Raw genomic sequence first — 11,948 nt, forward strand, 5'->3', positions numbered from 1 at the left:
TTTGCTCCTCCGTCGATGGACGATGCGCGCTTAACCAGCGCCATCTGATAACGGAAAGGTCAAAATTGGAAGGAGGCAAGCAACGAAATGCTTGACGGCCGCAGAAAAAAGGCTAAGTTCCTCCATGACCTTTGATGGAAGTTTGAAGAGAAGTCGAATGACCTTTGGGATCATTATCGCCCAAGAGAGTCACCGTATTAGAATTCAAGTCGCATGACCTTTTGGGACCATTAACCCATATGAGTCGCACATCTCAACGGATCATCTGAACAAAGGATGACCTTTACTAGGGAGGAAGCGAACTATGCTTGTCTACATGACGTCCCTCCATGACCTTTATTGGATCTCATTTTAAGTCGTACAATTGATACGCACCATATCCCAAAGATTGAAGCAGTATTACCTAAGTCGTACTTGATACGCACCCGATTCTCAAGCGGATTGTGATGAAAGTCGCACTATGGATGCGCAGAATTGCTCAAGCGAGCGGAATGGGCCAAGGTGTGGAAAACGGTGGACAGGACCTGTGACCTTTACGAGTCAGAAATGGAGGATCCTAGTCTACATTGATTAATTGCTTCTGTTGATCTGTTTAACTGTTGATCTGTTTTTGTATTAGAATTGATATGGAATAGTATTTTGATACAGATCTCTTTATTTCACATTGTGCATTTGGAATTGATGTGATAAAATGGAATAAGAGAATTTGATGTTTTTGAGCACGCACAGACACCGGCGACCGCCGGCGACAACAATAAAAATTCGTGGGGGCGGCCATAACTGATGCGGCCATGGATATTATCGTCGGAACAAACGCAGTGACGTTGAATGACCTTTTGAACTGCATGGCTGTCTGACTTTGAAATGTTCAAACTGAATATCGGAAAGGATGGGAAGTAAATCAGAAACTCTGTTGAATGTTTGATTAACGACGGAGCACTTGAACTGGCGTAAACGACAAAACGTGAAAGGTCACCGCGTTAGAATGAAGCAATTGACCTTAATGATTTAACGAAAAAGGTCACGAAAGGTCATCAGAAGCGAATATCATGGTTAAGTGTAAAGGTCACGTAACATGTTAACTTAAACTGCATTCGTGTAATTGTTGTTTTCAGCGTTTATAGCACAGAATCGCAAAGGATAAAGAAATCATGTGGAGCAGCGATTGGGGTTGAAATCAATTCGGTCTATTATGCCGGCCCCAAAGGAGTTGCTACGGCAGTCAGCCGGCTCTCCTCCTTAAGCGACTCAGTGTTACAAATTGGCAGGAGAAACTACGGTAATCAAGCCGGATCTCTTGAACACGAAAGGGGGCCACAAGCGGCGAAAAAGAGAAAGACAACAGGTGGAAATATTAATGGGGTTGAATTTGATTCGGTCCATTAGCCGGCCCCATCAGAGACGCTACGGTGTACTATGCCGGCCACTCTCTCCAAGCGATTCAGTGTCAAAACTTAACGAGAGAAATAACAGTAATCAAGCCGGATCTCTCGTACCGAAGATGGGCCACAAGCGGCGAACAAGAGTAAAAGATTTAATGTGGAAGCGTCATGGGGTAAATTTAATGCGGTAGTTAGCCGGCCCCATCAGAGATGCTACGGTAAACTCTGCCGGCACTCTGGCCGCTCGAGGCATGTTGAAGTTGGATGTGCGACGGAAAGGTCAAATCGAAATCTTTATCAGGAGGCAAGCAAAGAAGTGCTTGAAGGCCGCAGAAAATTGGCTAAGTTCCTCCATGACCTTTAATCGAAGTTTGAAGCGAAGTTGGATGACCTTTGGGATCATTACCGCCCAAGAGAGTCACCGTATTGGAATTTAAGTCGCATGACCTTTTGGGACCATTAACCCAAAACGAGTCGCACATCTCAACGGATCATCCCAACAAAGGATAACCTTTACCAGGGAGGAAGCGAACTACGCTTGTCTATATGACGTCCCTCCATGACCTTTATGGATCTCATTTTAAGTCGTACAATTGATACGCACTAATTCCAAAGATTGAAGCAGTATTCCTAAGTCGTACTTGATACGCACCTGATTCTCAAGCGGATTGTGATGAAAAGTCGCGATAAGGATGCGCGAAGTTGCTCAACAGAGCGGAATAGGGAAAAGTGCGGAAAACGGTGGACAGGACCTGTGACCTTTATGAGTCAGAAATGGAGGATCCTAGTCTACATTTGATTAAAAACTTCTGTTGATCTGTTTAATTGTTGATCTGTTTTTGTATTAGAATTTATATGGAATAGTATTTTGATACAGATCTCTTTATTTCACATTGTGCATTTGGAATTGATGTGATAAAATGGAATAAGAGAATTTGATGTTTTGAGCACGCACAGACACTGGCGACCGTCGTCTTTTCGTGGATTTGGGAGTGTGTCCAGCCTCAACGGAGCTCGGCATCCCCCCAGAGGCATGTGAGACGAGGCCTCAATAGCGTTCACGCCCGTGGCGCTAGGCGCTACGCCTTTGGATTACGTGTCTGTGTTGTGTCTCGCTTCTGATTGGCTTGAGTTGTGTTAGTGGGCGCGGCATAGCACGTGCCGCACACAGTCGAATTGGCTCTACGATTTACGATCGAGCTGCGCCGATCAGTATTGATTTTCTGTTGTCGGAACTTTCAATATTATTAAAAGTTAGCAATTAGCGGTGCGACGTCTTGTGTTTCCGCATAGCTCGCAATACATATCGCATTGCTCGCTCCACGGGATCTATTCCGTTTAGGTCGCCGTATCTGGATCACAGTTGGATCTAGCATTAGAACAGTATGTCGCAATACTGCATGCAGACCGGCCGGCATAATTATTATAAACACGGCAAACCACGCCTCTATCTGCGCAGTGCGCATTCATCGAATGGCATTCCGTACATTTTATTAGACCGGCCGTTTTAAATCACAGCGCTATTGCAGCCACCCAGGCCGGCGTTTGCACAGTTTATTTTTTGTGTTTAAATTAGAAGTTGCTACCGCTCTTGCCGTGATTGATCGCCAAATGGCCCAAATCACTGAAATCAGCAGTTTAACGAGTGTTTGAACAGTTAACGAATGCTGAATATATATTGCCAGAGCACCCACAACGATGTCTTCGTCCGAGAATTTCCAACCTCTTCGCCGTCCCCCTTCCACCCTTACTTCCGCATCCTATCCTCCCGTATTCTCCCATCCTCCACCGCCACCCGCCCGCGAGTATTCTTTACCCTCCGCTGCTGCCCCTGGCACTCGCCCCTCGATGATCAGCGCCGCCAGCACCCCGCTGCGACCGGGCGAGAATCGGCGCGGAGTGCGTTCCCCAACAGTCAACCGCAATTACAACCAGCCCCGCGGCCGTCTGACGTTCAACGCGGAGAGTGTGGAGAATGGGACGGACGAGCAGCGGAAAACGGCACAGGAGACCCCCGCCAGTGAGGCAGGGGCGGGGAGACTGCGCGAGACGCTGCGCAGAAATCAGAAATGGAAAGCCCGAGCGAGTGTTGGCCACGTTTCGCAGGCTGGATGGGGCGCCCGTTGGCGAGGCGAAGAGCGGCGACGAGAATCTGCGAGGGGGAAATGGTGAGGAGCTCTCAGACACTGTTTGCAGCGTTCTTTGCCTGTTTTGATTTTTGATTGCGTTTTGTCATTTTATTCTCTACGCAATGCAATTTCCGTCCCTTTTGAAGCTCTTAATTTTATTTTATAGTGCTAACTAGTATAAGGTCGTAACCGCCCTTAGGGCCAGCGGGCGGCGGTGTTACTGTAGCCGCTAGATGAAGTGAGACCAGTGTTAGATCCGGGCGCTGCCTTCCACTCGTCGGGCAATGAGCACGAGCCTTCCTCCCACCGGGCGGCGCACACTTTGCATTTGCATTTAGTACTGTACTGCCCCTGTCAGGGGCACCCCAAAAACCACAACAAATCAGTTTTATAACTAGAAAACTATCAGAGCTCTGACATTGTACTCTTAAAAAAATATCTTTCGTTGGAAAGCTTAAAAAATTCGCAAAGAACAGTAAAACATGTAAAATATTGGTAGTAGCAGAGTGAAATCAAAAACATTATTGCATGGAGCAAAGTATGTATATTGGGCTTGCATTTTTCCGTACACCAGACTCTGTGGTCTCGCTTCATCTAGCGGCTACAGTAAGTTTTGGATGTGTGAAATAGAGAAATTGAAATCATTGGTCTATTCTGTTGATGCTGTTTTTTAATTTAGACCGCTTAAGGGAAGTGACCTGACGGGGCGGCTGAACAAAATATCACCCGCTTTTTCGGTTGATTTTTCATGAATCACTTATCGCATTGCGAATAATCCAGACTCCTTCGATAGGCAATTTTAGTGACGATTTAAAGCAATAAGACGTGGTTCAGGAAAACAAACTGTAATTGATAAAAATCATGCCAAATGAAACTGTATAAATAATTATTATGTTCCAGCTCGCTGAAGTCTCTTGGCAGTTCTTTCCCGTACGTCAATATTCGAATATTTTTAACTGGTTCAGCAAGAAAATGGTCTCTTTTTCCAACAGAAAATGTTAGTCGGCACGGTGCTTGCGCCGGTAGAGCTATATAGTCAGCAAATTTGGAGACTTGATTAAAAGAAAACTTCCACCAAAAGGTCGTACCAAAAGTAGGTTTACCTATTTTGACTGTCTGCCATCTGAAGTAATACACAACTGATATATTTTTCGTTACATAAGCAATTATGTATATTACCCAGGAAAATTAGAATCAAATGTGTTGATTAGAAACTGGAGAAAGGAGAAACAGTATAGTTTGTACCACTTTTTCAGCTTTTACACTGACTTTTCAAAATTCCATGATTCTTGTCTAACTCGCCCCCCCCCTCGTGCAGTTTTCGGTCATAAAATCAAAGTGTTAACTGCAAATAGTGTGCGTAATATTTCTGTGGTGGCAGATCTTTTTGGGAAATTCAGCTGTTTCAGTAAAAATTTCATTCCTCAGTTTTTTTTTTGTTAAGCCTGCTAGCATCTATGAATTCAAGATTCTTTGCTCCGTGAAAAAACATTTTATGCGAAGCTATGCGCGCCTAAGGCACAAGTGGACTTTCCGTTATATCGACAGCAATATTTTTTCTTCATGAAATTTCGATTTTTTCACCGTCTGAAAGTTAGGCTGTTCTTTGGTTTTTGCACGCAGTCATTGATAGTTTCTATTTTCCCAGAAAACAGTACTTAACGCGAAGTGGCTAGCGAATTTTCAAAATAATTCCCAAAAATTATCATAGCTCATCTTGGAGAGCGTGTTTTTTACTACATAATGCAGTCATTGTAATGATCATATCCTTTTTCGTTAGCAAGTAAAAAAACGAAGTTGTACACCTGTTAAAGGGGGGGGGGGCACGTAAGGTGAGCAGAAAAATAATTGCTCGCGCCGCACTTATTGTGAGTGATGGCATATTTCTTCAATCACTACCGACATCAATGGTTTGCCTTGAAGTAATCGCAGTCAGATGCGATCAGAATCTACCAGTGCCTCATTCAGTTTTGTTGAGCTTGTTGACAAGGAACAGAAACAAAAGACGCCATAAGCGCAGATCTGATGTCTGATTGCAGTCTTTTGTTTTAGCGTCTGTGGCTGCAAGTGCAATTCTATGGCTGGCTGACTGTACTGCGTTGCTCCACATGTGCAAGTGCTTTTGTGTGCGGCAGCCAACACCTCTCGGTACCGGCACCGAAGCCAAGAAAGACGTGTACTTTTGCAAGCTAACAGTGAACAAAACGTAAAAAAACTTTGAATAGGCGCTGTAAATACATTCAGTTACCAAAAATTACAAATAAAATTGCAATAAATAGAGTACCGCAGTCTAAGCTTGTTATACGGACAGAATTTCTAATTAGGCCTTCGTTCGACAGATACTGCCAGAAATATCCAGGGGCAGAGTGCCCCAAGCACTTCCTTGGCACCCCTGATTTTTTATCTTTTTCTCTTGTTTATCAATCAAAATTCTGTCCGTATAATAAGCTTCTAATACTTTAATCTATAAAATGGCCGTTTCAGAATATTTTTTTTCGAATCGGTACTCTGTCAAAATCGACTACAAATTTTTCACTCTAAAAGCTATTTTTTCAGCAACAACACATGCGTTACTACGATTCATCTCATTTTAAAGTACAAAAATCACTTCTTTATGTGGCATATGCTACGATATTGTCTAAAAGGGTAACGCGCCGGCGGTATGCCCGTTTTCGCCAAAGGACCGAGTTGCTAGCCACTTCGCGTTAATGTACAGTACAACCTCTGAAGTGCAGTTTTTGAGGTATGAGTAATTTATTTTGTCTATTAATTGAGATCAGAGTAGAGAAGTGTACTTTATTTGGAAACGCTTTTATTGTCACAAAAAGTTTACAGGATGTTGGAAAACTGTCCTTGCATAATCCGTGGCAAAGTGCAAAAAACTGGTCGATGAATATTTTGGCAGTTCCTCCCCGTTTGATTGTTCTTAGACAAAGTTATATTTTATTTCTTTTCCTTAGTAAACGGTATTTATATCTGGATGGGCAATCAAAACTAAGGCATTGCGCTGGGAGAGGCAAAATAGGCAAACTTACTTTTGGTACGTCCTTTGCAGCTCGTTTTTCGCTATTTATATGAATATTTTTTGCTGCGCGACAGGCGTAAAACACAAAATGCCGGCTTAACTGAAAAATGTTGCCAATATACTGTCCTTACAGAAACCAGTTTGATTCAAATCAATTCCTAATGCACTGAAGGTAATTTATTTCTAAACGATCTGTTTGTGGATTTCATGAGAATTTGATGGGAGCGTTTCAATCTTCTCCTGTCCTGGATAAACATGGCCACTGGAAGCTGCCTTTTTGAACATGAAAAAACAGGGAACAACCCATTTGTCTAAAATAGGACTCAGACTTAGGGAAAGTCAGAATTAGGACTTTAGCGAGTTCGTCTAACCAGGGCACATGGGGGTCTTCCCCCTTCCAAAAAATCTCTTTTTTTGCAGAAAGGTAGCAGCCCTATGTAGGGAATTTAAAAAACATTTTCAGCGGTAGTGACCAAAGTAGGCGTGGTCAAGCGTAATTTAAAACCTTTAAATTAGCCAGTACTGCACTTATGCTAGTACATAGGTTTCTTCGCCATAGCCAAGTCACCAGCTCCCGCCTTCATTTCTGCAAGAAGACATAGGATCCTTCGGTATAAAAATATTCCATCAGCCAAGCATGAGTGATGATATCTCAGCTTTAACGAGCGTGACAGCGAGGCTTCGTGAGAGCGAAGCCTCACTCTCAGGACAAAATACGATGATTTAAGGTGCGCTTTACGCCGCGGGGCGATATTTAGGATGAGGGTTTTGCGTTTTTATTTCGTACGCACGGGAGGAGGATCCGTAGAGGTCACTACAGTGATTATTTAGGTTGAATCCCGTCTTGGAGGGATTCAAAAACCTTAATGTCATTTGGGGTCGCAGCAGCGGCATATAGATTCGCAGCGTAAATTACTCACGTCTTTAGGGTGTCAAGAACACAAAAGGTTACTAATGGCTAGATATGGCTCATTTCATACCACTGCAGAAAACCTAAAATCTTTTTTTGTTACTGTACTTCACGTAACAATAAGTATTTTGGTCGTATTCTTACTGTATTTTTACAGTGTTTTTTTACCATTCCTATCGTATTTAAAATTTTTTCATTATTTTAACTTTCATGTACTGCTGCGGTTTTGTTTAGTCTATTTAGGTATTTTTACTTATTCTGCAGCCTGCAGGCATTTTGACTTAGTTCAAGGCGTTTTTCTAATGTTATAATTATGAAAACCAAGAACACATTGGGAATGCAGGCGGAACACGGTGAACACGGGGACGCATCAAAGGAAACAACAGTCGTGTCTTAAACCTAGATAGTTGAAAACACCTCGCGAATACAGTAGGAATAAAGGCAGAATGCGGATGAAATACGTGGGAATGCAGCTGAAGGCCAAAGGTACTTATCATCGAGGCGTGATTAATATGCCTGCGTAGTGTACCTGTACTTTCCCGCTTACTACCTGTAATCTGCCTTTATTCCCAAAATATTCCCTAACTCGCTTTTCTAGCCTCCATGACTACTGTCGTGTAACAGCATCTTAGAGCATTCTCGCGTATCGGTCTGTGTTTAACACGTATTCCCTGCTGCTCCAGCTAAAACTCTAAAAATACGTTGTTAACACGGACAGTATGTAGGTAGAATACGTGGGAATACGGCAATCCAGCAAAGGAAAAAGTAGTCAGATGCAACTGCAAAAAAAGTGCAACGCGAATACAGACAGAATGCTTATGGGATGCATAGGAGTGCGTGCGGAGTACTTATGGGATACAGTGAACGAAAAAGCGGGCCGATGTTATAGAGCGGTACGAAATGGGCCTTAAGTGCTAAAGATCACCACTGTGACCTTTCTGGTTCGCCGCGTGAGGAACTCACGTCTTTGAGGGTGTCAAGAACCTTGAAGGTCACTAAAGGTCACCATTGTGACCTTTTGGGTTCGCCGCGTAAGGAACTCACGTCTTTGGGGGTGTCAAGAACCCAAAAGGTCACTAAAGGTCAACACTGTGACCTTTTGGGTTCGCCGCGTGAGGAACTCACGTCTTTGGGGGTGTCAAGAACCCAAAAGGTCACTAAAGGTCACCACTGTGACCTTTTAGGTTCGCCGCGTGAGGAACTCACGTCTTTTGAGGTGTCGAGTACCATAAAGGTCACATTAACGTTGGCTCTCCCCGTGAGGAACTTTGCACTTTGCATCACCTTAAAAGAAACGCGGGCTCGCTTCGCTTGCCCGCTTGATTATTTTTTGCGACTATTTTAATTTAAAGTGGATATTTAATGATTAAGTTTTTTATTTTTACGAAATTTTGCAAGGCAGTCGCTGTTTGTAGTCGATTCCACTACGGAGAAACGAAGACTGGATTCCAGCGGCGAAATGAGCCTTAATTTCTCCTTATCGCCTGGAAAAACCACCGGTTTAATTAAGTTGGAGAAGGAGATCACTCGTGTGACTTTCGAGCGCGCTTTATTGAAGGAAGAAGTCAGCTTGGAACGATCGCGGACGGAGGAGAAACTGCGCATGCACAAGCAAGACGAAGACGTGAGTTACATTATCTCCTTTTGCATGATTTATGTTATTACGATTTTGTTATTTACCAATAATTATTTTTTGTTGTGTTTATAGGCTTATTTTAAATTATTTTCCTTGAAAAAATTTAATTCTGATAAGTGTTTTGATTTGATGTTTTGTTTTTGTTTTGATTTTTTTGTTTTTGTAAATGTTTTGATTTTTTCGATCATTTTGTAAGACGCTTTTTTCCGGATTAAATAGGTATGTGGAACTGTGACAACGTTGTGAATTTTGGCGATAAATTAGTTCTTTTTTTCTGCACAGAAAATCAGTGTTGTGGTTCATGCAGCAAAATTGAAATGTGCGGTAATTGTCGGAAAATTGAAAATATGTATTTAGGAAAATAGTTCAGGAATTTAATTATATCTAAACGTAGGTATATTGTAAAGCGATTAGCGAGTAAACTGAACTTTGAATACTGCGATTTTTTTGCATATTTAAGCGATCTATTACGAGTATTGACTCCTTTTTCTTGGCAGGCTGCCATGGCCAAAGCCGGGGAAATGTGGTCGCAGGCGGAGAAGATTCTGCAGGAGAACGACCGGCTGCGCGAGAAGATGGACAAGGCGGAAACGGAGGGAATCGCCATGCGGAAGCAGTACGAAGAGCAGATTGCCCACATCAAAATGGAGCATATGACGCGCACGCAGCAGCTGGACCGAGATCTGCGCGAAGCGCGCAGTGAGAATCTGCTGCTCAACGAGCGCTTCAAGACGTAAGTGGACTTTTGTATCCGTCTTGATTTCATGAATGCTCCGCTGACTTGCTCAGTTTCCGCTCACTCGGCTCTTGGATACTTTCGTTTTTAATTACTGATTATCAGAAGTATTTGCCATGTTAGAATTTTTGCATAATTTGTTTTATTTAAAACGTAGTGCAATGGCAGTTTTAGTGAATTAGACGGAAATGGTGTATTTGTTTGGTTTTTGAACAGTCTTTTGTGCTTCACTGAACTACCAATAAATTAAAGGTTAAATCATTTTCTGAATTTACAGTTTACAACGCAGCAATTAGAACAGATACGAGTAATTTAATAGGTGGCTATACCACTTCTTTTTGCATTCAGTGTCACGCAACCATCGATAATAAGCAAATATGAAAAATAACTGACACGCAATATATTGTTTTAAGGTACGCGATACTTTTAAACGGATCAAAAAAACCATCGACCAGTCGTCGAGCCGCCGCGGTGATCCGTCCTTCATGGCGAAACTACGCGATCTGGAAGAGCGGGCCACACGCAGCCAGACCCTGGCCGATAACTTCGAGCAGATGTACAACCGGACATCCTCTTCGGAATCCCAATTAAAGACCACCTTGGAGGACCTCCAGCGCCGCTATGAAGCGGAGACGGTGCGGGCGCATGAACAGCTGCAGAAGCTGACGGAGGAGAATGAGGAACTGCGGACGGTCAAGGAGGAGCTGGAGGAGCGGCTGGGCCAGTGGACGCTGCGGATGCTGCGCGGGGAATACGATCCCACGCGGACGGAGGTCGTGGTGGTCGGGGAGAGTCCGTTGGAGGCGGCGCAGAAGGAGTTCTTGGCGGAGGCGGGGAAGGTGTTGGAGGAGAACAAACTGCTGCAGGAGAAACTCAACCAGGTGAAGATGGGCGGCGGATACAGCGGGGATGTGACGGTGAATGCCGAAGAGTTCCTGCGCGGTCCCGGGGAACAGCTGGAAGGTAAGTGTAACAAACGCCAAAAGGTCGTTTTTATGTTTTTTCTTTTAGCTCTTTTTGGGAGTCATTAAACAGGTTTTCTCTTCAAAAATCCGCTATTTTCTGATTATTATTCTTCGTTACAAAATGAAAGCAACGATAAATTTTTTCGCCGTGTTAGCGTAGTTGCGTTGCTTTTTTTCCCAACGATACGGCGAAGAATACGGAGTAGGGTTACCATGAGCAATGAAGTATCGTAGTGCAAGGGTTCCAAATGGCCGTAGGAGGCAGCAGGAGTTGGTGATCCAGATAAAGATTTACAAGTTACGAGATATAATTATAAATTTTACTAACAATTTGTAATATGTTTTAAACTATTCTTATGTTTTAGAATAGTGTTTGGTTTTTTATTACTTAATGTAGTCGATACGGACGGTGCAGTTATTAAGGTTGTCGTCGCCCCGTTTTTTATAATTGCTTGATGCGCTCAGTCCTTTTAGTACCGGGTCAAGTGTGCGTACTCAAATCCAGAATTTTTCAGAATTGAAGAAGCAGTTGGAGAAAGCGGAAAAGCAACGTAACCAGGACACGACTTTCTTCAAGAAGTCCATCCAGAGTTTCCGGCACGTGTGCCGCGACCTGCTGGGTTGGAACATCCGCTACGACGGCAACAAGATCGTCTTCCGCGTGGCCGACGCCCCGGCCAACGAGACCGTCGCCATCGAGCGGGAGGACGAGAACAAGCCGTGGGAACTGCGCAGCAACGACTACACCACGGCCAACCAGGTCTTCGTCAACGAGTTCCTCACCAGCCACCAGAGTCCCCCGGAATTCTTCGCCCGCATCATCCTCAAGATCCTCTCGGAGCGCACTCTTATTGTATGGATTCCCCCACTCAGTAAAGGCGTGGCTGTGATTTTCTTCTTATTTGATAGAGCCATTTCTGTAACATTTTGTTGTTTGTTTTTCATGAATTCTTTATCATGAATTTTGTTGTTTGTATGTCGTACTTTGCCGGGAATGGTGAGTTAAACATTCGTGTGAGCGTTTAGAACTAATGCCTGTGTTCTGAAATAAATGCTTCAGTAATGATAGAGGCCAGTTGCAATTATGTAACCGCTGCTCGCCGGATAACGGAGAAACACCGGAAAAGGCTATCAAAAAAATAAGATTCAGCAAAACAAATTACAT

The 11,948-nt window shown here is 43.5% G+C and overlaps 1 protein-coding gene across 2 annotated transcripts; it reads left to right on the plus strand.

The window, feature by feature from the left end:
* The first annotated feature begins 3,054 nt into the window (after positions 1–3,054).
* On the plus strand, positions 3,055–11,849 carry LOC129589666 (mitotic spindle assembly checkpoint protein MAD1-like). Of its 2 annotated transcripts, XM_055484503.1 has the most exons (4): positions 3,055–3,550; positions 8,862–9,070; positions 9,580–9,815; positions 10,232–10,549. In XM_055484503.1, exons 1-4 carry the CDS (start codon positions 3,358–3,360, stop codon positions 10,407–10,409), a joined length of 816 nt encoding a protein of 271 aa, XP_055340478.1. In that variant the 5' UTR covers positions 3,055–3,357; the 3' UTR covers positions 10,410–10,549. The 2 variants fall into 2 exon arrangements, with proteins under 2 accessions (XP_055340478.1, XP_055340477.1); XM_055484502.1 differs by lacking the exons at positions 3,055–3,550; positions 8,862–9,070 and adding an exon at positions 11,299–11,849 and having other exon boundaries at positions 9,681–9,815; positions 10,232–10,781.
* Positions 11,850–11,948: the final 99 nt, after the last annotated feature.

The sequence above is a fragment of the Paramacrobiotus metropolitanus genome, unplaced genomic scaffold (assembly GCF_019649055.1).
Source record: "Paramacrobiotus metropolitanus isolate TYO unplaced genomic scaffold, Prichtersi_v1.0 Parri_scaffold0000036, whole genome shotgun sequence".
NCBI classification, from domain to species: domain Eukaryota; kingdom Metazoa; phylum Tardigrada; class Eutardigrada; order Parachela; family Macrobiotidae; genus Paramacrobiotus; species Paramacrobiotus metropolitanus.